Source organism: Lonchura striata, chromosome 14 (genome assembly GCF_050655825.1).
Source record: "Lonchura striata isolate lonStrDom1 chromosome 14, ASM5065582v1, whole genome shotgun sequence".
Taxonomy (NCBI): Eukaryota; Metazoa; Chordata; class Aves; order Passeriformes; family Estrildidae; genus Lonchura; species Lonchura striata.
This window is the reverse complement of record NC_140716.1, coordinates 14,416,236-14,440,878: the sequence shown is the minus strand read 5'-3', so window position 1 is coordinate 14,440,878 and position 24,643 is coordinate 14,416,236. Positions and strand designations below refer to the sequence as shown.

Here is a 24,643-nt window from a genome sequence, read left to right as displayed (position 1 = left end):
GAAAGAATTCAAAGCAGAGAGCACTTGGTACCTAGAAATGGCCATTCCAGGAGCTGTGGGAATGGTTAAAGGAATGCAATAACTTCCTTCTGAAAAGGAATGGAAAGAAATTGGAATATTTAACCCAAACACAGAGATCCATAGGGAATTTGGTGTCTGTTATTCAGAGCACTCAGAACGGGAGAATGAGGGGTTTAAGCATTCATAGAATCACAGAATGATTTGGGTTGGAAGACACCTCTTGTTCCACCTGCCTGCCAAGGGCAGCAGTGAGGAGAGGGGAGGACAGTTTAATTTAAAGGCCAACTGTAGCATAAAATCAAGGCTTAAAAACTGAACAAAATGGCCTCAAGCTGGAGATGAAAGATTGTTTCTCTCAGGCAGCACAGTGTGCAATCCTTCCTTTCCAGGATCTTCAGGGAATTCTGTTTCACAAAGCTCTTGCTGTTTCAGGGCCCTGGGTGTAGGTAATGACCAGATCTTCTTCACTCTTCCTACCACAGCTTATTCCTGGGTACTGGGGGCTGTTTGTTCCGTGGGAACGTGTGACCACACATTTTTTGGTCCTTGCTGATTTAAACACACATCCCGTGGTTATCACAGTCACAGGGGGGTGTGGTTGACATTCTGTTCCATCCCATGCTTAAGATCATTCTGCAGCTTCTACCTTTTGGAACTTTAGGGAGGAATTTTTAAGCTGTAAATTAATTTGTTTGTTCATTCAGTCTAATGATGATCTTTCCTCTCCGTGATTATCAGTAAATTACCATAGGAATGTTTTCCTTAAGAGAAAGGAGCTGAAAACCTTCAAATCTCTCAAATCTGTCCATTGATTTTGCTACCATCCCATTCATCACCATCCTTGGTCATCTCTCCAAATGTTTCAGATATCAGAAGAACCACTTTATGGGTGTGTTCTCAATACAGCAGGTCAGGTTGAGTCCAAACACTTCAGGCAGCAGCAGTAAAATGGTGATTTTCATCACCAAACTGAGAATCAACTTTGCTTTCTTTCCTCTTGCAGGTGCTCCAGAGTCATGGGGCTGTTGGCTCACTCTCCAAGAGATGTCCCAGCTCAGCTTGTGCTCAGTGTTTCCACACTCATGGAGCTCTAGGAAATGGAGTCAATCTATAGAGGGTCAGGTAAGTGTCCTCCTTTACTATGACATGGTTTTGCAAAGTTTTTTTTTATTCGTAGCATTTTATACTCTCCCTGAATATAAAATCGTTAAAATGAAAATTAACAAAAACAGCCATGAAAAAAAAAAAACTTTCCAAAGCCATGCATCCATAGTAAAATCCAGCACATCCTGACCCTCTATAGGCTGGCTTCATGCTGGGGCATCACTTGGAGTGAGAACCAATGCTCTGCCACTTTAGGAGACCTGAAATGGGGGGAAAAGTAGGTTTAAGTTACGGGTTTTTTATGGACACTTCTGAAATTCCTTTTTTCTGTTTTTAAGTCATTTAAAAAACCAACAATTGTTGTTTGTAGTTTAAAAATGGTGAATTATGTAAGGATTTTTCCCATACGCTGTGTCTGCTCTCAATCACATGCTTGTTTGTTATGCCACAGGACTGCCAGGCTGCAGAGTCTGCGCTTCAGCTGCTTCAGGACACCTAAAGGGAGAGAGAAAGGGAGAGAATGATCATTTCATGCTGTAAAACACAGCACAGAGATAGACCAGGACTCCTTAATCCAAGTGTGGAGTCTCTAGTTTAGCTTGGATGGTCATGAATATTCTTGGGAAACCAAAATTGGCACATCATTGGCACACTTGAGAGTTTTGAGCACCGTAAGGTTGTAGCTGGGGAAATGAAGGTGCCCTGGGCAGTGCATCTGTCCTGCACTTCCTTTCCTTTTTCCAGGGAAGTTGTGGAGAGATAACAGGAGAGGTGAAGGTTTTGAGATGAGACATTTGGAACAGAAAATGTGAGCTTGTCCTTTCAAATTGCCACAAGTGGTCGTGTTGCCAAGTGTGAGTTGCCAGTGACTGAAGCTGCCTTTTGTCACTGAGGTAGATCCTTCCTTACCTGGACTCAGCTGTTACAGGGCAGTGTGAGAATGTTCTCTGAGAAGTGTTTCTAAAAGCAGGCAGGTGGGTGAAATTGCACTCTGCATTTCCAATGCAATGGAATTTCAATATTCAGTTTAAAGCAGGCAGGATCTAACCCCAGCAATGGAGAGGGGGGTTGCCATGAATTTTCACCTTCTTTTTTTCCCTTGTTTTGAATGAGAAGAGGCACTGAGCTTTGACCAAGGTAAGCTCTGGACATCGCTGAAATAACGGGTGTGTGATAAAAAGCTCCATCCAGGGAGAACAGTGACAAACCACCAGTGCTAAAGGTTTCCTTGCTGCTGGAAGGGAAGATGTCCATCTTCACGTGGGATGGCTTCCTGTGCCCATCATCCAGGCAGGATTACCCCTTCTCCCTGGCGTGGCTGTGTGCCAGGGCCCTGGGCTGCTGCTAACCCCCTCTCTCTCTCTGTTGCAGTACACCATGTTCATGTGTTGTGCCATTCTCATCACCATTGTGCAGTACTGTAACTTCTGCCAGCTCAGCTCCTGGATGAGATCCCTGCTGGCAACCGTGGTGGGAGCAGTGCTGCTCATCCTGCTCTACGTCTCCTTGTGCCCCTCCAGGTGAGCCTCGCTCGGGGCTGCAGGGGAGCACAGCTGGGCTTCTCCCAGGGAAACAAGGGGCTGCTGCACAGGATTTTGCTGTCTGCCATGACTTTCTTCAGCATCTCAACCTTAATGATTTTATTTCTTCATTATTGTTTTTTTTTCTTGAAGGATTTCAGGGGGCCCTATTCTGTGTGACACTCTGTGCTTCCTGATGTGTTTCTAGGACACAGTTACAGACCCGCAGAATTGTCTTTCACCACTAGTTTGAAAATCTGTTTTATTAAGGAATTTCCCAGGTATTTGGTGGTGCCAGAGAGCCCAACTGCTCCCCAGCACCCCTCTGGATTTATTTTTACCCTTAGGAACCACATATTCTTCCACCTCCCTCCTCAATGCATTTTCCAGTGTGGAAGGCACGTGCTTAGGTTTAATGGGATCTAATGGGATCTAATAGCCAGTTCCATTCTCAATTTCCTACCTTTTCAGAGGACTCTGCAAAACAGTAACCAGAGGAATCAAGATAATGCAATTTCGGTGCAATAATCTTAAAATTTTCCAGTTTTCCTCTGATAAACGATTCAATGCAAGGAGAATTTGCTTGCAGTATTCTCCTACTGTTTTCTTGCCAAGAGAGTTGAGGGGGTCCTTTCAGCCTTCTATTGGCAAAATTTTATAATCAACTTGCACTTCTCAGTGGCATAAGACCCTCCCTTGGGATGGATTTAGCAAGGTCTTCTCCTCAATCAGTCAGTTCCTCTCCTTCAGAGACCTGCTGAATCATGAGGTGAAAAACATGAAAAAAACCCCCAAGCAAAGCAAAAAGATTTTGCAGATACATATTTTAGTGAATATTTAGCTTTAATTACCTCTTTAAGTATCTTCAGTGGTCTCTTTTAATTGTGATCAAATTTATATTTTTTAAAAAAGGAAGAATTAAAGTCACCTCTTACACCTGTTCACATCTGTGATTTGAGGTGGCTGTAAGGGTTGAAGGAAGAAAGTCCTGGGGGAAAAATATCCTGGATCTGGAGTCAGTTGACAAGTGATTTCTAAATCATATTGACTACAGAAAAATCCTTTTCTTATCTGTCTGCAAAGGATTTGGACAAGGAGGGCAGGGGAGTTCCCTCCAACTTCAGTGCAGGAAAGGAGGAAAGGATTGTTTGGTTCTGAAGCTTCCCTTGTCTCCTCATGGATTTGTCCCATTGGGTTCAGGATCCTGGTGATCCCAGTGAGCATCACCTGTCCCCAGCACTGAGTGTCCCTTTCCCAGTCCCAAAGATTTTCTCCCTTGGCTTTTCCCTCTGTAGCACTGGTGCTTTCACTGCCCACCTACAGCGTCACTGAGAATCATGGAATCACAGAATCCTTGAGTTTGGAAAAGCCCTCTGAGACCACCGAGTCCAGCTGTTCCCCCAGCACTGCCAAGGCCACACTGAGCCATGTCCCCAAGTGCCACATCCACACAGTTTTTAAATCCCCCCAGGGATGGGGACTCAGCCCTACCCTGGACAGCTGTGCCAGGGCTTTTGCTTAAGACAGTTTTTTCTCTAATATCCATCCAAACCTCCCTGGCACAACTTGAGGCTGTTTCCTCTTGTGCTGTCACTTGTTCCTTGGGAGCAGAGCCCACCCCAGGTTTGGATTTCCAGGGGAATCAGTGGAGAGCAGACCTTTGATGCCATTTCTTGATTCCCTGGTTGCTCTTCCCTGATTCCCCCCAGCAGAAGTTCCTGGAGCTCCTTCCCTCCCTCATGCAGCTCCCTGGGGGCTCCTGGCAGAGCTTGCTAAAAGGGGGTCATGGAATACACTCCTGCACAAGCTCTGTGTTGAGACTTTGTGCAGAAAGAAAGACACAGAACTGGGGATTTTCCCCTTCATTTCAGCTTTATTAAGGATCTGGGAATGGCTCTTCCAAGGTGAGAGGTGGAGACCTTGCTGTTTTGTCAGGTCACAGCATCAGGTCTTGCTGAGTGCTAAAGGGGCTCTGTGAATGTTAAGAAACCCCACTATCTTAATAAATGTTACTAAATGATGGTGTATTTCCACCTGTAGCATGAACAGCAGTGACCATTAATGGGCAAGGTTCAGAAATCCTGGAATATGTTGTTATTTCATCCCTCAAAAATAAATATTTCAAGGAATAGAGCTATTCAGCTGCAGGTCTGAAAAGGTGATTGATAAAATTAATCCTGAACAAAAGTCACACAGGTTAAGTTAGTGAAACCCATTACTTAAGTTTGTAAATGATCATCTTTTTGCTTCTCTCTTACCATGATTCTGATCATATTTTTTGTCACGGGGGCAGTTTCAGCCCTGTCTGTACCACAAACAGATCCATTCTGCAGTTTTCTTCCTTTTCCAGTTGTAACTAATCCTGGGAGTTTGATACTGTCTTGCTACTTGATTGCAGAAGAGAAATTGTAATTCAAATAAATAAGAAAAGTTCTTGAATTACTTATTTTCTCTGATGGTATCTTAAAACATGGGTTCTATGTTTGTTAGGGTTTTGGGGATTTGGGAGGTTTTTTGGGTATTGGTGGTTTGTTTGTTTTGTTGGTTTTGGTTTGGGGGTTTTTGGTTTTCGTTTTTGTTTGGAGATGTTGGGCTTTGTCTCTATGTTTTATTTTTAAAATATTTGTGCTGTGTGCTCACGTAAGATGAAGGCATAACGGAGTCTTAGAGTTCTGGGATTGCTTTTCCCTGTTTTCCAGGTAAGATGGGATTGTTTAACAATTACTTGTTCCAGGCATTACAAAGTTCCAGTTTCCCTTTACAGGGATTTGCAGCTCTGGCTGGTTCCCTCTTCCAAGCAGATAAATCATGTTCAGACAAAGTTTGTGTGCAGTTGATCAGGCCTGCAGTGCAGTTATCAGTCTGTGCAATAGGGAAGATGAAAATCCTGTCTGGAATGCTGCAGGATGGTTTGTTTATTGCTTTAGCTTTCCCTCTGAAATCAGTGCTTTTTTCATTTCAGCTCCATGGAAGCTCCTCATCTAGATTTGGCACAGAACTTTAGGTAAGCTTTATATAAAATTACCATCTTTGTATTTAGGGATAGAAACATTTTCAGTGAATTACACGTAGCAAAACTTTGCATCCACAGTAATAATTTGGGAATTCAACAAATTGGTTCAGCAAGTTGTGTTTAAGCTCTTCGTGTAATTTCCTTTACAGATTACTTGGGTATGACCAAAACTCATCAGGGCTGGTGCTGCAGTCACAGAGTTGTTTAATGATACTTTCTCCTTAAATTGGATTTCTAGGAAATAGAGCTATGGAGGAGCTATTTAAAACAGCATCTGTTTTTCCAGTAGCAGCAGTTTTTAGAGCATTATCTGTCCACCATGAGCTGTTCATTTGATTTCCTTGGCTGATTTGCACCATTCAGAAGCAGCGTGAGTTGGATGCTCTCACAGCTGGGCAGGTGAGAACTCCCTGATGTGGAGGAGCTTCCTCTGGAAAACCTGGATGTGCAGCCAGCTGCCTTCCCAGGATGGGATGTGACAGTCTGGGCCTGGCTGTCACCTGGCCTGGGCAGGGCAGGGAGTCATAAATCTGAGAGTCAAGGAAATTCTACCCGCAGCCTTTCAAAGCAAACAAAAATCCCTCCCTGGCTAATTAATGACCCCTGAAAATAAATGTGTTAAAGATTCACTCCGGTGAATCTCATGGGTTTATTGCAAGTTTTTGCAGTACCATTTTGAAGTGTTTTTACTTTGGTTTTTGGTATTAAACAAGTCTGTGTTTGCTCATTGCAAATTTGGGGGCAATTTTTGGGCCATGCTGGGTTTGATTGAACTGTGGATGTGTGACTTGGGTAATGCATCTAGAAGGGGTTTTCAGGAGCATGTTTCTTGTCCTGGGAGGATGTGTCAAAACAGAATTCTTTTCTAATAAATCTCATCTCCACAAATGCTGTGGGGTTTAGTGCAGAGGAATGAGAACAGTGTTTCTCTGGGTATTTCTTCACCAAGGCCTCAGCACTTACTGCAGTGTTGGGTTTTGGGGGCCTCTGGCTTTTCTTATATGGGTTTTCCTTTTTCCTGGTTTTGATTAATGAAAGTTCTTTTTTTGTAACAGATTCCAGTTCCTTGAATCCGGAATGGAAATTTAAAGCCAAAAGAATAGAGGGGGCTGGGGGTTTTTTTGGTTTGTTTGTTTGTTTGTTTGGGTTTTTGTTTGTTTTGGTGTTTTTTTTTTTAAACATCAGCGTGCTGATCACTCCAGTAGTGTCTTAGAATCAACCTTAGTTTGGATCCTTAGTGTTTGGGTCCTTGTTTTTGTTTGTGAAGCTTTTGTGCTCCTCAGATTCACAAACCTCTTCCCCAGCAGCTCAGCAGGCTCCTGGCCAGCTGCTAATCACTGATCAATAATTCACCCTGCCTTAAATCTTTGACAACTGGGTCTTCCCCTCAGTGACAGAAATCCGTGGAAAGATCACCTGCCAAGCATTGTTTTCCTGCAGATATTTTTCTTCCATAAATATGTAACTTCTGATGGCAGGTGAAGGTGAGAAACCATGGAGGTGTCTCTGGTGAGCAGCTGTGGAGTGGGGCTTTGCCTCCTTTGCAAGGCTTGGCTTGTGATCAAAAGGCCAATAAGGCAGTGACCAAGATATGTCACCTGTTAAACATTTCTAAACTTTGTTTTTCACTTTTTATTAGGATGTGGTCTGTGCTCCTTCAGCTGAGGAAGAGACCCATGTGCTAATTCTGCTCAGCACTGCCCTTCAGTCCAGCTCCCCTGGCCTGACCCTGCCCCAACTTGGACATTAACAAGAATTGCAAGTTAAAAGAGAGAACAGGGAGTTAATCCTATTCTGTTTCTGCCATTAAACAGAATTTGGCTTCTTTCTTCAGGGCTCTTACGCTGTATATTATTGCATACCACATTTCTAGAGTACAGAATTCAGAATTTCCCCTTTTTTCTTGTAACGGACTAATAAAAGGTGAAACTCTCTTAGCCTAACAAAATTTTTTGCTGCACCTTTCTGCCAGAATTGTATAAATCAGGTTCCTTATTTACCCCACTCAGCACTGAAGTTTTCCCATGTTCTAAGAGGGCTAGACAAGGTTGTGTGCTGCCTGTAATGAGGTTGTTCCCTTTCCTTGATCAAGAATAGAGATAATATTAATGTTGCCTGGGAAGAGAGACAGTAGTAATGGTAATGAAGCCTTAGCACAGAGTTCACCTCTGGACTGTCTGTAAATAAAAATGTGGAGTTTGCCTTGTTTTCCAGGCAGCCCAGTTCTTCAGCTCAGAGGATATGACCATGAACTTTGTCTTTGAAGCAGGAAACATTTCTCATTTTCATTCCTTGCTCACCTCAGAGCAGGTGGGATGTGCCTCTTTGCAGCAGTGTGCAGCAGTCTGGTTGTAGGGCAGGGTTTATGGGCATCCACTGCACGTTTGTCATGGACAGCAGCAGTTTGATCCTTTCTCCACACCTTTCCTCCCTTGCATTCCTCTCTCAGATTTAGCAGGCAGAGGCATCCTCTTTCAGTATAGCATGATATCCAAATCCAAACAGGGGCTACTGGCTCAGAAGCAAACTGCCTTTCCAGAAAGCTCTTTCAGTGGAAAGCCATTATCTTTATGATTTGTGATCAAGCCAAAGGAGATTCTATCTCTGGAGTCTCACTTGTTCCGTGTTCACAGCCTGGATGAAGGTGCCAAGTTAATAGTGAGGGGGCTGTGCCAGGCAGCATTTCACCAGTTTGAGTTAAAGAAACATTGTCAGCTCAAGATTTCAATTTGAATGATTTTTAAAATCAGTTTTCTGCTGCATCACCTCATAAAAAGTAGAATTGAGAAAGATTGGGCAATGGGGTCGATCCTTCCTGTTGGAGGTGTGGGGAGTTTTTCTTTTCATTCTAAAGGGTGACTCCAGGTCATGGCTGCTGCCTGAGGGAGGTGATTTAGGTGATTTACAGCCCTGTAGATCCTGTATGCTGGTCACTGCAACATCCACAGGCTGGATTTCCAGATGAGGACGATGCAGTTGCTCTCTCCTTCAGGCTGGAATCAGGGCTTTCCATCCTGATGCACAATGGGATAAAATTCCTGCTCTGGAGCAGGGATCCTCCCCATTCCCCGTTCATGGAAGGAGGTCAGTGCACAGTGAGTCACTCCCTGCACATGCAGATCTCGGGGCTGGAGCCCACGTGGCCAACGAGGTCAGGCCACACTGAGCAGATCATGGAGAGCTCCAGGAATGGGGAATGGGAGGCAGCAGCTCCTTCCCTGAAGGCAGAACCTGCCTTCCACTTCTCCAGCAGAACCTTTGTGGTGCTTGCCTCGTTCACTGCAGAGGAGTTAAAGTACTCCGAGAGTGTTTTGTACAGCAAACTGTAAATAAAAAGCCTTTAATGGCTTAAATAAATCCCTGTGCCAGCAATGTCTGATATTAGAGGGGATTATCTGGATCAAACTTATATTCTCAGAGTAGTAACAGAGTCATTGCTCAGATACTTTCACAGATCTCTGCCCACAAGAGGTGAGAAATAATGAACTCAGATTCAGCCAAGAGCCTGATTTGTGCTCCTTAATCCAGATTCCTTCCTCATTTTCCCCCACCTCTTCTTGTTTTCCAAGATTTTTTCTCTTACCTGCATCATTTTGTTTCATAAGCCCATCAAGCCAGGAAGGCATTTTGTCACCTCCAAAATAGGTAACAGGGAATTGTATTTCAGGAATTGTTCCCTTCTAGTCATTAATTATGGAATCATTTGGGCTGGAAAAGACCTCCAGGATCAGGGGATCATAGAATAAAAGGGACCAACAAGGATCATTGAGTCCAGTCATTAACCCAGCCAAGGCCACCTCTAAACCACAGCTTTGTCTTTGTCTCTGACTTGTCTATCAAGGGAAGAAACAAACAGGTCCATAGCAGAGGTTCTGCTGAGAATCAGGGAGGAAGGAGTGTCTTGGTGCAGCCATTACAGGAACCTGATGGTGGGGCTCTACTTTGAGCTGGGACATCTCCTCCTTTCATGGTCCCCTTGTGAAGAGGAAATAAAATGAATATACATTCACTTCTCCTGGGAGAAGTATATTTATGGTAGAAAACAAAAGAAGTAATTTTCAATGTAATCTGTCCTATCTTCCTGAAATTCAACCTGCGCGATTTGTATTGTAAATATTTCACTCACCAGAAACTTTTTTCCCCTTAGGGTTTCTGTAAAAAAGGGAACAGATACAAATACTGTGGCACAGAGAAATGTTTTTGGATATGGGGCACGTTCATCTGTCTCACAGCTGTGCTGTGGTTTTGTTTCATCACACTTTCCTGTCAATCAAGTATTTGAGAATGAAACTCAGAAAAAAAAAACTGCCTGTAATAAAGTTCAGTTCTGAAATACATCCAAAGTGGAAGCCTGTCCCCCATGGACATGAAGCAACCAAATTAACTCAGGAATGTTTTCATATGTTACAGTAACAAATTCAGCCTTCTCTTGAGCTGTTGCTCCAGTTGTGCTGAGTTTTAATCCCTTCCTGCCTTCCCAGAGAAATGCAGGCAGGTGCTGAGTATGGATTCCTTTCTGGCTCTCCAGGAGAAAGGTTGATGTGATGCTTTCCCTTCTCAAACCATCTCTTGACTTGAAAAACTTCAGTGCATGTCTGCTCATATCAAATCTCAAGCTTTGGCATAATTTTATCCAAAAAATGCAGTTGGATCCCTGCAGAAATGACTGTGTGCCAAGCTGTCTGCATTTAGCCTTCACTTCTGGGATTGCATAGGTGGGGACTTCTCAGATTCAATTTGTGTCTTTGCATCTCTGCAGAAAGTTGAGATTGGAGAGTGCAGATGTCTCCTCGTTCAGGGTGGTTTGGCACTGGCAGATGCTCCATCAGCGCCTCATAATCTGCACAGGCAGGCAGTGAACTGTCAAAAGCATCTGAAATAATGCTCCCCATCTATGGCAGACAGGAATTTTTGATTATTTTATGTAATTTTGGCACTTGGAGAAACTTTCTGTCTCCAACATGAAAAGCTGAGGTGGTTTTATCATAGAAAAGATGTCAGCACAGCCAAGTTCCCCACTGCCATGCAGTTGATAGAACCCCAGACTGGGTTGGGTCAGAAGGACCTCAAAGCTCATGAAGTTCTAACCCCCTGCCACAGGGTTCTCCATGACGTGTCTTTTACAGGGTTATCTTCTCCCAAACCCTTCGTGTGTAGCGTTAAAGGCACATGGCAAAGGTTCCTGGTCCTTGGTGAGGACACAAGGAAAAGGCACACGAGTGTAAAGAAGCTGGTTGTGAATATTGGAGGTAATAAAAAATACAAAACCAGATAAATTCCACAAAACTCACAGACACTCCCACATATAGACATTCAGTGCACTCAGATACCTAAACACATGCACAGGTACATATTTACATACAATGGTTTTAGTTATATATTCAGATATAATAACTGTTTCTTGGTGAAATCCTTAAAACAGGATTGGGCTGTGCCACTGAATGTGGTGATAAAGAAATACTTGGTGGGTTTAAGGAAGTACTTGGTGAGTTTAAGAATGAAATTAATTCTTTGGCATTTCCTTAACAGCAGATGAAGTTCTCAAGGGATCTTTTATAATTTAGTATGTAACTGTGCTTCCCACACTTCCCTCTCCAGCATTTCTAACTGTGGAGCAGGGATGGCAATGCCCTAAGTTAAAATGCACCCGTGTGTTCTCCCCTTTGTGCAGCTCCAGAAAGAGCCCGTGCAACAGCTCGGTGCCGAGCGACGCCAAGCGGCCGGCGGAGCTGATGGGCCAGGAGGTGGTTCTGGTCTCCTTCCTGCTGGTCTGGTTCCTGAACCGCGAGTTCGAGGTCAGCTACCGGCTGCACTACCACGGGGACGTGGAGGCCGACCTGCACCGCACCAAGATCCAGAGCATGCGGGATCAGGCTGACTGGCTGCTGAGGAACATCATCCCCTACCACGTGGCCGAGCAGCTGAAGGTGTCCCAGAGCTATTCCAAAAACCACGACAGTGGCGGGGTGATCTTTGCCAGCATCGTGAACTTCAGCGAGTTCTACGAGGAGAACTACGAGGGCGGCAAGGAGTGTTACCGAGTCCTGAACGAGCTCATCGGGGACTTCGATGAGCTGCTGAGCAAACCCCACTACAGCAGCATCGAGAAGATCAAAACCATCGGGGCCACCTACATGGCGGCGTCGGGGCTGAACACGTCGCAGTGCCAGGACAGCAGCCATCCCCACGGGCACCTGCAGACCCTTTTTGAATTTGCCAAAGAAATGATGCGGGTGGTGGATGACTTCAACAACAACATGCTGTGGTTTAACTTTAAACTCCGCATCGGCTTTAACCACGGCCCCCTCACGGCCGGGGTCATCGGCACCACCAAGCTGTTGTATGACATCTGGGGGGACACGGTGAACATCGCCAGCAGGATGGACACCACCGGCGTTGAGTGCCGCATCCAGGTGAGTGAGGAGAGCTACCGCATCCTCAACAAGATGGGGTATGACTTTGACTACAGGGGGACGGTCAATGTGAAGGGGAAGGGTCAGATGAAGACCTACCTTTACCCCAAGTGCATGGACAACGGGATCGTGCCACATCACCAGTTGTCCATATCTCCAGACATTCGGGTTCAAGTGGATGGCAGCATTGGGCGGTCTCCGACGGATGAGATTGCCAACCTGGTGCCTTCTGTACAGAATTCTGATAAGATAGCCCACGGCACAGATATCTCAGAAGCCAAGGACATCCTCCCTTCCGCCAAGAAGCTCCAGAAAGACGCGGCGAAGGCAGAGGAGAGGTGCAGGTTTGGCAAAGTCGCGGAAAAGGATGACTATGAGGAAACGGGGACTGAGGAGGTCAATGAACTGACAAAGTTAAATATCTCTAAGAGTGTATGATGAACTGTCAGAGTTGCATGAAGTACTCTGTCCATAGAAACACACAGACTTTTGCAATTGGCAGTTTTCTTTTCCAAGAGAGACCTTCTCCACACCTGGGTTGTACGTTTGTGTTCATTTCGGCACCTGGGGCTGTGTGGATCATGGCTCTTCAGGGCTTGTTTTCATCCATCTCTCTCCTCCATGCCCCAAACCACATCCCAAGCTCCCCAGCTCCCTGTGCAACCATCTTACAGCTGAGTAGAGGATATTAAGTGCCTTCAGATATACTCCATTGGACTCCCTGTCAAGGTACAGAGGCCCCAAGTGAAATCATAGCTTTGGGTATTTATCTAATTTTAAAGAAAAGAAAAGCTGTGGTTATATCATTTTTATTGTTGTTTCTCACAAAACACTTTTTTTGGCTAATGCAACTCCTTGGGTTTTTTATATCTCTCGGAACAATGTTTTACTGTTATCAGACCTTTTGTATGTAACACACAGACATGTGCATGTATCTACCATATGAGACTGCTATAAAGTGCCAGTAATGCACCACAAGAATGTCTGGGCGAGGGGTGACAGCCTTTGGGTCGGGCTGGAGGGGGAGTTGTGCCGTGGCTCAGCCTTTAGTTAGGGCAGGAGGAACAGCTGCTGTCGTTCTGTTCTCCTTTCCCGATGCTTTCTGCAGCCTCCATGTGCCATCGTGTGCTTTGGATAACTTCTTTTCCATATAGCCAATGAGTTAGTGATCCGTGGGAATGGAAGGAATGTTGGGACAGGTTTCCAGAAGCAGGAGAGACCACGGGAGTGCTGCAGTTCAGGGCTCCCGGCTCCGTACGCAGCTCAGTGGGCGAAGGTAGGTGCCATCGGTGTCTCTGAGCTGATTGGAGAGAGAGAAAGAGAGAAGCAAAATAAACGTTTTGGGAATGCCTTTATTTATTTATTTATTTTATTCCTGTTTGGTTTTTTGGGTTTTTTTTTAAATTTCGTTTGGGAATTTTCGCGTGCGGAAGGGACCGGGAGAGATGGATTGTTCATGGGTTTAATGGGAGTAATAAGACAGTGTTTGAGCCTCTTTGAACTACCAACCACTGTGAGGATGTTACCTTAGGCAATATTTGGTTCCAAGCTGGTGACACTTGGGAAGCCACCAAACACAGCTGAGTATCCCAGCTTCCCTCTGGACTGAGCCAATGGTGCTGCACAATATTTTTCAGGATTTTTACACACACACACACACACTGCTTTTGCACCAGGGAAAAAATCAGAATGCTCCCTTCCTGCTGCTGAAAGCAGGAATAGGGAAAAGAGTCCTTGTAGTGAGCTGAGAAGCACAATCATTTCCCAGCCCTGGGAACAGCTCTGTGCAGGTCCCTAGGAGCAGAGGCCTGCAGGAGCCCAGGAGCTGCTTGCACAGGGGGAACTGGGACTGGGGGCTTAGGCTGTGCCAGTCTGCCCTCTGCATGCTTCCACCACCTCCCTCTCTGGCGTTGGATGCCCTGCTGGGGATCATACTGACCATTCAACTGTTCTAGTTTAGCCAACTCCCTCTGACACCAAATAAAGTGAAAAGATTTTTATTCCCAAAACAAGTTGACCAGCCAGGGAAGAGCTGGGGAAAGGTGGTGCTGCACTGGCTGCTGATGGAAGCTGGGGCCTCTTTCCATCGGAACTCAAGTCAGAATGTATTGATTCTTCCTCTCATCCCCATGTGATCTTGGGGTATGAGTAATAAATACATCCCTTGTGGGGTTCTGTTCAGCTGGTGGAAATCCATCTCCACACCACAGTCGGCATGGAGCCTATGAAGCCTTTCTCAGATGGGATTTCTGTGGGATTTCTGTGGGATTTCTGGATCTCAGTTGGACAGTACTCTGTGCACAGGTCCTGCAAAGCTGCTGTTCATGCATGTCAGTATTCCATTTGATGGGAAAGCTGCTCAGAATTAATCTTCACTCAATCTGCCAGCACACAGCAAACCAGGGGATCTTCACCCCCAAATCCCTGTGCCACAGATGCTGTTCCTGTTTGGAGGCTGTTCTCATGAGCAGCAATGTGAGGTGGTTTTGGGGGCAGAGTTTTCTAGCAGCTTCCTACTCCCTAGGTTACAACTTCCCCCTCCCCACAGTGGGTTGCAACTTTCAGGTAGTAATTCTGCAAATACCTCTTGCATATGAAGAATGTGTACCTGAAACCATTGTTAGGGTTCTTGGTTCAGTTGTGTCAGTATTCCTTTTCCTACAATCAAGGAGCTAACATGATCCAGAATTGTTTACATGCCTTCCAGTGTTATGTTATTATCTTGGAGTTGTTCCAGCCTTTCTCCCTGTCACTTTTTTCTCCCAGTTTAAAGACCCTGCCATCCTTGCTCTCTCCCTGCTCAGCTGTGTGCTGGGGCAGAGCTCAGGCAGGACGTGCTGTTTCCTTGAGACGCTGCACAATAACCAAACCTCCCCCAGCCCAGCCCTGCACCAGGAGGGGTTGGCAACCTGTGGTTAAACCCAAAAGGAGAAGGTGCTGGAATGGGACTGCAGACCCCAAGCACCTTCCTCTTCATTGTTCAGGATGCAGAATCCTTCTCCTCCAGCCTATAAAGTACACAAGGCTCCTGTGCTGCTGTGGTGTGGGGCTGTGGGAGTATTGTTGGGTTTATGGGAACATCCAAATACCAAACTCCAAACCCACCAGGGCCTCTCTATGTTGGCACTAAGCAAATAAAGACACTGAGGACAGCAGCACTGGTGAACTCAGAAGTCAAGGGCTGTTGTCTGCTCTGGGAACTGACAGTGATGGTACTCTGCCTTAACTCTGGATTGGGAAAAGGCTCCTGCTGGGTGACCCGTGGTGCCCCGTTTACTCATTGCCAGAACAGCAGCAAGAACTCCACAGCTGGGGCTGCCAGGGCTTAAATCTCTTCAATGCAGTGGAGTAACCAAATCAAGAAGTTCATTTCTCAATGGGTGGTTTGGAGTGTGAGATTTTCCAGGTGCAAGGAGATACCTGTTTGTGTTGTAAAGCAGTGTGAGCTGAACCTTCACGCCTCCCCTTGCGCTTTGGAAGATTTATCCTGACACCAAAATGACTCCGGAGGCGTTTGGAGCAGTGTTGTGTGGCTGTGCTGCAGAATTCCTGACACGTGTGCTGGTGGGAGGCCACAGGCAAAGTTCACTCCATTAAAATGCCTGTGGTGTGTGTGCTGGTGGTGCCAGCAGTGCTGTCAGTGAACGCGGGGGGTTGGCTGGATCCCCAGGGGTTTATTCCACATGGACAATCCATGCGTGGCTGTGCTTCCAATCTTTAGGGTGCTTTAATGGCAGTGATTTAAAAATGGTCCAGAGAAGGGGACTGGGGAGATTGCTGAGTATTTGTGAACCCCATGTTACCTTCTGCCACTTGCAGTACCTGCTCAGGGTGCAGAGTGACAGGGAGTACACAGAATACTGTCAGTAGTCAGGTCTTAATCTGCTGCTAACACACCAACGTGCTTTTTCCTCCCTGCTGCTCCTGTGAGAGATTTCTCAGTGAGAACCAGATAAATGACATTTCCATTGATTAACTTCTGCTATCGGGATTTTGAGGACAGATTTGCTGTTACTTCCCAGGATTTGGGGCCATTCCCCTTTGCTGGAGGTAAAATGAGCACTGCGAGCAGAGTGGGACAGTGCCACAGGCTGCAGCTTCTGCTGTGCCCCAGGAGTGACAGAATGAGGGGAGGAAAGGGTGGGTTCCCCAAGGGCTTTTCACAAAATGTACATATTTTGTTTTAGGGCTAAAACACATAAAGGAGGTGCCCAGAACAAAACTGAAGGGAGCTCCCTGTGCCCATATCAGGTTTAGCTAAAGAGGAGTTTATTCCTGAGTAAAAGGCCAAGTTTTTAGGGCTTCTGGCATTTTAAAATTGCTAACTTTGATCTGTTTCTAAAACTTCCAATCTGAATACAGCAAAAGGTGTTGCAAGGGAGCAGTTAATTCACATCACTACATCTCAAGAGGCTGAAGGTGCCTGAGGTTGGCTGTAATGCCTTTGGCTGTTTAAATCTGCACCTTGGCTTGGAGAGGTTCTGCTGAATTTAAATTTTTTTTCTCCTTTCTTCCCTGCTGTGATGTCGTTTTCTCCATCTAGATGGGATACACAGGTGGCTGTTGCCTCTCTCTCCTCACCTTTGGGAACCTGTGTGTTGCCCATTGCACAGCAGAACCTGAGCAGAGCTCACAGCTCTGGGAGCTTGTGTTTGCTTTGATGCCTTGGTCCATTTTGCCTGGTCACAGCTGCAGTTTCCTCCTCGTGGTGGTTACAGAAGATACAGAAGAGGCACGTCCCTGCAGTTAAATTTAAGAATTAAATTTAAAAACGCAGTTGTTGTTTATTGATGTGATTTTTCCAGTTGCTGGAAATGCCAGAGGGTGGTTTGACTGTAAGAACAGAATGATTTGCATGTGGGAACAGTCAAGGTGGAGGTGCAGGGATGACCCAGGGCCATGGCACTGCCATCTCAATGCCCAGGCAGCTGTGAAAGCTGAAGTATCAGAGTACTCCTGAGACTTGACTGGCTGCTTGTGGAACATTGATTTGGGCAGCAAAGTCATTTGCTCCAATGTTCTTCTCCTTTTGAGTTCTCTCTGCAGGCTGTAGCAATCCTTGGTTTGTTTCCTGGGGTAAAACTCGAATTGCTCTTTGCTGTTGCTGAGACTGACCTGTGCAGGCAGTGGCAGTGGGATTCTGCAAAATCCTATAAAAAAGTTGGAATTAGTAACCATTACTCAGCAATTCCTGCAGGCTCTGGAGCTGTCTAAGTGCTGCCATGGTGTGAAGGTGTCAGCTCAGAGCTGTAGGCAGGACACAGTGTCGTGCTTTGGCTCCGTGTGGTCAAGTGCTTCCAGGTCTGGAACTGGGGAGAGAAGAGAAGGGAGTGTGGAACGAGCTGCTGGCTGGTTTCAAGGGCTGATCTGTAGTCCAGGAGTGCTGGAAGGTGTCTCAGGTGTCAAGCAGAGCCTCAGCTTCCCAAGCTGAGTGGGGAACCAGAGAGCCTTAAAAATGGGTTAATTTTATTAAAATCTGCGTTAACACCACCCTCTGAACTCTGTGCAGAGAGTTTTATTGGTGAAAGTCAGCGGGAGCTTATTGCATCTGTCTTACTTAAAAAGTTTGTTTAAAATGAAGCAACAGGCTCTGTAGAGGTTAAAGGAGAAGATGAAACGAGTGGAGTGTGTCTTGTCTTGACACTGGTGCAGTTTGAGGGTGCCATGGGAAGGAGGTTAGAGGTGCTTTGCAGACATGTGGTAAAGCTCTGGTAGAAAAAAAATACACATTTTGTATAAAATCTCTTTCAAGTCTTTCTGATGTGAACTGAACTTCTGTCTCAGCCCTGATAAGGGGCTGAGCTGTACAACATGTACAGAACTGTTTGCTCCTTGCCTTCAGGAGTCAATATTGGCATGGGAGAAAGAAGATTAGTTTGGACAAAACAGATTGGTGGAAGATTTTTAAAGCTTTTTTTTTTTTCCTGGTCCCTTACTGTAGCTGCTAAACATGTGCTGCCCTAACCCAGCTGCCCAGCCCGAGGCTGGCCAGGAGCTGGAGGCAGGAGCTCAGGGGTGGAGCTCAACACCCTCCTCAGGAGCTGTCCCACCTGGGCATCGGTGTCGGAGGCACAGCCCTTGGTGTTCCACACTTCTGGAATGGCCCCGAGGCCGCTGTCAGCATCTCCTGTCCCAGCCTTGGTGTGCTCCTTTGTGTCTCACTCTTCTCTGGCTCACTGCAACAATGGCACAGGATCCCCGAGTGGTTTGGGTTGGAAGGGAACTTAAAGACCATCTTTTGCCATCCCTGCCATGGGCAGGGACACCTTCCACTGTCCCAGGCTGCTCCAAGCCCCATCCAACCTGGCCTTGGGCACTGCCAGGGATCCAGGGGCAGCCACAGCTGCTCTGGGCACCCTGTGCCAGGGCCTGCCCACCCTCCCAGGGAACAATTCCTAATTCCCAATATCCCATCCATCCCTGCCCTCTGGCCGTGGGAGCCATTCCCTGTGTCCTGTCCCTCCATCCCTTGTCCCCAGTCCCTCTCCAGCTCTCCTGGAGCCCCTTTAGACCCTGGCAGGGGCTCTGAGCTCTCCCTGGAGCTTCTCCTCTCCAGGTGAGCACCCCCAGCTCTCCCAGCCTGGCCCAGAGCAGAGGGGCTCCAGCCCTTGGGGCATCTCCATGCCTGGAATGGATTTTAACATCCAGAAATTGCACTGTTCACCAAATTGAACTGCAGAGAAGGTCCTGGCGAGGAACAGTTGGTACAAGTTGAAGTTCCCACTCTCATGGGTGATGCTCTGACCAGTTTGTCATCCCGCTCTTTGCTGGATGTGTGGTATAAGCCAGTGCCACCACTTGCATGTCACTGATTCGGCCATCAATTCTCAAATCCTCTTTCAGCTGAATCAAAGTTACTTTCTCAAGTTTTTCCTCCTTTTCCTCCTTCAGTTACTCAAGTCTTCACTTGTTTCTACCTTAGTGCATTCTATCTTTGGAATTGAAGATGTTTTGTGTTGATTTGAGCTGGAGATACAGCTCAGGGCAGGGAAGGACACATAGCATGTTGTCCATCTGTGGGTGTGTCCAAGGGGAAATGCCTCTTTAGTGACTCTGAAGCTTTGCCTTTTCCAGGTGAGCCCAGAGCTGTGTTTAGGGTTTATTTCCAGTACTGGATGTACCACTCCATCATGTCCAAAGGAGGAGGAGGCAGCACTGCCAGCTCTGCTCTGTGTCATGGCCTCAGCCAGTGTTTGGCCACTGCACAGGTACTGGCGTGGTCCCACTGGCACCAGCAGATGTTCCAGGAGCCCAAGGTACCAGTCACCCTCTCCCCAGTTTAATTGCTTCTGTTTTCAGAGCCCATGCTGTGATACAGAGACACATAATACCTATGCTGAGACAGAGACCTGTTACACCCTGCTGCAAGTACAGCTTTAAACTTCCAAAGTAATAAACTCTTTAAAGCCAAGAGCCTTAACAACTCCAACATCTGCTGGAACAAGAAACGCAGTTCTGAGGTCATGCTGAGTATTTGGGAATTTTTCCTGTTCGATGGCAAGTGTCTCTGGCTTGCAGGGAGGCAGCAGCAGTATCCAAAGATGACAAGGACCTTGGCCACCCAGTTCCCCAGGAACAGGTAAACAAGTTCCCCCAGTCACCTCACTGCCCCTTGCCAGCTGGATAGCTTTAGGTGTTGAATTGCTCAGGAAAGCTCCTTTCCATGAAACAGTATTCTTAACTTAGCATCAGATGTTGTCTTTGCTGGTGGCAGGGGCTGGATTCCTCTTTTCTCACCCTTTGATCCTTTCAGCACTGAGGAGGACAAGGCAGGGATGTAAATGATGGAAAAGGGGGGATCAATTGGGAAGTGCCCCTGGAGGCAGCCCCAGTGGAGGAGCTGCCGTGCAGGTCCCACAGTGGTGCCTGGGCAGCAGCAGCTCCAGCAGCCAAGCTGTCCCCAAGCTCTGGGGAGGTTTGCTCTGGGCTGCTGCCTGCTCCACGCAGCTAGGCCATGCTAAATGCACCTTCCTGCCTGCCTATTGGTGTGATTGTCTCATGGAGCAAACTGCAGCTGGTTGCTGAAAGCGTGCTGGGAATCAGAGCGCTGTGTCCAACCACAACTGGCTGGGGCTGGGGATAAGGGTTGGGGTTGGGGTTGGATCTGCCCATCTTCTGTCCACACAGTGACACCCACACAGTGATCCCCCTGTAAAAGCCATCACTGGGCATTGAGGGTGGTGGTACCTGATTACAGCTGGAGAGAGACTAGTTTTGCAGTGATCAGCTGAGACCAGGGTTGGCTTTGTTTTGCCAAGGGCAAGGAGTGGTCTGGGAGCCAGCACAGGCCCCTGAGCATCCCCTGCTTCCTTGAGAAGCTCCCTCAGCACAGACCCAGAGCTTCAGCACTCCCTGTCCTTGCACAAGCACACGTGGGGATGGATAGAAATACAGATGGATAGAAAGCACGAATTGAAAATGCCATTGAAACATTATTGAATTACAAATTGAAAATGAATTGATAACAGTTTCCAGGTAAAATATTTTAAAAGGCAAATTGAAGTGTATTGAAGTCTCCAGGTTAGCTGGACATTATTTTCTCCTGGTATCTCTGGTTCCTTTCCCTCCTGCCCAGCGCAGCCCGTGTTCCCACCTTCTCCCTCCCTTTGCAGAAGGAAAGAACCGCTCTGTTTACACCCCCTGCTGGGGCAGCCTCGCCCGGGGCTCACGGGGCTTCCTCGCAGCAGCCTCACTGTAAATACTCTGCCAACGCTTCGTGGACAAACCGAGATGGCAAAAAGTTGTATCTGTGAACTATTAAGCTCTGTGTGTATATAGATCCGATGCGTATTATCTGCGGCTCTGTAATCTATTGTATATTAAACTGTTCCACTGTACGGCCGATCATTTCATTCTCTCTTAGATGTAGAAAAGCTGAGAAGTAATTCACAATACACTGTGTCAACTCCAAATCGTTTTTTGCTTTCGTATTTTTGCTCCAACCCCACTTCAGCCGCAGCCCTTGGCACATGATCTGGAAGAAGAATAGTTTGGAATAGGTTTTTCAGCCCTTCGGTTTGGATCTGCCTTTTAACAATGTTTCTTTGATAATCGTGAAGCCACCAAGTTAATTTTTGATTAGGTGCATACTTAGGAGGCATCTTAAACACGGAAGGAATTTGTCACATAGACATGCTGCACTTTGATATGTTGGTTGGCAGTGAATGACCTTCCTATTCCCAGTGCCCAGGCTGAGAAGACAACTCCTTCCTAATTTTTCCTCATTTTAATCCAGCTCTGAAGCATTGGGAAGGAGCCGTGCAGCACCTCCGCAGCCACCTCAGGTCACTGCTGGACAGAGCTTTTCCCCACAGGGAGCTTGTGTTGGCCAAAACTGGAGATGAACTTTAAATAGTTATTTTTCTATTTGGCAGAGAGCATTGATGGTTTACTCTGGAATTCCAGTGCCTTATTCAGATCCCTTTAATTTGCTTGGAAAGGGGAATGAAGCAGTTTTTCTGGAGTGAGTGTCGACAGAGCAAGGACTGGCTGAGTGGCAGTGGCTGGGCAAGAAGAGGAACCTTGATAGTTCCAAAACAGGAATCTGGGCTAAAGAACAAACCCAGTGTCTGTCTGTCTGTCCCACACCCCCCACCTCTCTCGGGGTTTCTTGTCAGCATCTCAGTGTGTGTTCATCGGGTTTCACTGGGGAATGGAAGCCCTAATGAGACCCTGAGCCCTCCCCAGTCAGGGTTTGACCTGGCAGATGCTAAGGTTTCCTCTGGATCCTGCTGCCTTTCGATGACCAGTGACCCACCACCACTGTGTCCTGCAGCACCAAACCCTTCTCACCAGGCAGCCAGAACATCTCAATGTGTCCAGCCACACTGTCCAGCTTCCCTTTCCCTACTCTTCCTTGGCTGCAGCAGAGCAAGAGCTGCATCAAAGCAGTTTTCAGTTTCTCTGGGTCCTTCTCTGGACTGATTATTTCCCCCCATATTTTGAACATTTGTTTTTTTCCCACAGACCAGGTGAGTATCAGAGCACACTGTAACTAACACCTGTGGTGTAATTGGCACCACAGCCAGCATTTGCCCTGAGCTCCTCAGTGCCAGCCCAGTGTTTAATGCTGTAGGGGTGTGTAGGCCTTGCTGGGGTGTTCCCAGGTATTCGCCTTCTGTTGTAGGTGAAAATTGTTCCAATGTTGTCCAGTCAGGTTCTGATTGTGGATCGTGGTGATTGTCAACTGCCAAGGGATATTTTTTAATAAATCTGGTCAAGGCATTTCAAATGAATCCAGTCTTGCTGTTTTCAGTTTGTCTTGTCCTGGGTAAGCCCACTTTAAAGTTTCTTTTCTCTCTGTGCTTTGTTTCGTGGTCAGGATGTGTCGTACACTGATGTTGGGTGTTGAAAGACCCACCCTGTGTGTGGTTAGTTTATGTGGGGATGTGTAACAAGAAAAGCCCAAAGATCTCTCAGGGAGATGTTTCACAGCAGGTTTGAAAGTCTGGGTTGTGTTTGTCCCTAGTGAGCCTTGGGTGCTCGGCCTGCTCTCATGGTGTGCTTGGCCCGACTGGACAGTGAGGGACAGCAGGGCCAACCCGGAGGCTGTTCCATGTCTCTCATCTACAGGTGCTGCCAGAGATCTGGCAGCTCAGGCCTGCTGCAGAATGGGAGGGATCTCTGTGGGATCCACTGGCTTCTTCCTCCTCTGGTAGAAAGAGGCTTCAGGATTGCCCTGGGTGCTGGGAAGGTGAGTGGCACCTGACCCCACAGGTTATTGGTATGTGGGTGCTCCCAGGTTCTGTACCACCTGGCTGTGCCACTCTCAGGGTTTCCACTTCTGAGGAACCACCATCACCTTGGGGGTAATGGAGAGGTGCTGCAGCACCTGGAGCCATCTCCCAGTGACCTGTGGGTGGCTGAAAACTGCCTGGCCTTTGCCCTCCTTGCTTAACCAGAGGTGATATTTCCGCTCTCCTGTGGAGGTGAGAACTTGCAGGTGACCTCTGGCCCAGGCTTGGCCACATTTTAGGACCCCAGTGCCCTCCCAGCTCCAGCACTGTGGGAGGTGGGTGTGGAGCACATCTGCCAGCTCCTGCCCTGGTTCCCCTGGGCTATCTTTGGGATCTCCAATCCAAGCTGTTCCCCCGTTTTCCTGGGGCTGCTCCAGCTCTGTCTGGGTCACAGTCCTGAGCTGCATCTCTTCCCAGGGAATGCCCATCTGCCTCTCCCTGCTGTGCCATCACCATGGCTCCATCAAAAGACTCTGCCCTGGTCCTGCTTCAGGGGCAGCCCATGGAGAGGGTGCTCTCACCTGGCTTCCCACATCAGCCACCAACTTTTCACACCAAAGAGCTTTTCTTTCATCTCTGGGTTAAATCTTTCTTTGGAGCAGTGATTTCCCCCTGCTTTCTCTGGTTCTGTGACATTTCAGTCCAGCAAAGCCCACAGCAGTTTGTATTAATGGCTTTGGCTACTGCAGTGGCACGGGGGACATCGTGTGTCATGGCTCTGCCGGGGGGACCTGCAGGGCTGTGCTCAGCCTGGCCACAGCAGCTTTGGGTCTCACTCATTCATCGCTACTTTGCTTTGGTAACTAAACTTCTGTTGCTTTGTGATGTCAAGCAGCATTTCTCATTTCCCAGCCTCACAGAGTTTATGGGAATTTAAAAGCTAGATGCAAATGAACTTGATTAGCATGCTTAATTATCTTATAAACCTCATACGCATCTGTCCTGCATATGCTTTGTACTTGACACTCGGTGACAAAGTGACCATGTTGGGCTTGGCACGAGGTGCCTGAGTGAGGGAACCTTTGGGAAGAGCCTGGCTCTGCCTGCCAAGGGGCTGTGTTAGTGCCAGGGGCACACTGCAGGTGAAATGTCTTTTTTCAAAGGCTGTGTCCAAGCTGGGAGATGGGAAATGATGGGTAGAACATGTGGCAGAAGGGCACAATCTTAGAAATTATTAATTAAAAGCAGAAAACCAGCATGGAAACAATTGAAATAAACCCCAATCTCTGTCCATTTGCAGCCCAAGATCCTGGACTGGATTCTGTGGTGGCACATGATGCATTTCAGAGTGGGGAAGCTGTGCTGCAGTCACAGCACTGGCTGCCTTGAGCTGTCTCAGGGAATGCTTTTGGCCTTATTTAATGTTATTGAAAAATAGCAGAAAAAATGAGCCTTTACTTAGGTTGGTTTGCAAACCCGTGGCTCTGCCTGGGTAAGGGACAATGCAAACTCCAGACTTGTGCCAGAGCCCTCTGAGGGTTTAGAGGCTGTGACAGGGTCTGGGCACAGACTGTCAGCTCTACTATACAACAGAATCATGTTGGAGCCACCTCTGTCAGTGGACGCTTGGCACATGGGGTGACCCTTCAGGTGCTGCTGCGTGCACCTCGCTCACCTCGTGGCATGGGAAAAGCAGTGATGTTGTGTTGTTTCTGCTTTTTGGAACCAAGCTGAAGCAGAACGTGAAATTTTGCCAGCCTGAGGGGGAGAAAGGAGCCAGGATGAGCAGCCCTGGGAACAGCTGTCCTGCCACCACAGCAGTGGTGAGTCTGTGTGTCTGGGCAGTGGAGAGCAGGGAGCACAGTGCATAGCAAAGTGCTGACGAAGGATCTCCTT

General features: G+C 47.2%; 1 protein-coding gene across 2 annotated transcripts in view; it reads left to right on the top strand.

The window, feature by feature from the left end:
- The window catches only part of ADCY9 (adenylate cyclase 9), a 90,181-nt gene extending 69,198 nt beyond the window's left edge, over nt 1–20,983 (top strand). For both annotated transcript variants that reach the window (XM_021540801.4, XM_021540800.4), the window contains 3 exons: nt 2,497–2,645; nt 5,608–5,649; nt 11,330–20,983. In XM_021540801.4, coding sequence (XP_021396476.2) covers nt 2,497–2,645; nt 5,608–5,649; nt 11,330–12,509 — 1,371 coding nt within the window. In that variant the 3' untranslated portion in view covers nt 12,510–20,983. The remainder of the gene's footprint in view (nt 1–2,496; nt 2,646–5,607; nt 5,650–11,329) is intronic.
- The last annotated feature ends 3,660 nt before the right edge of the window (nt 20,984–24,643 follow it).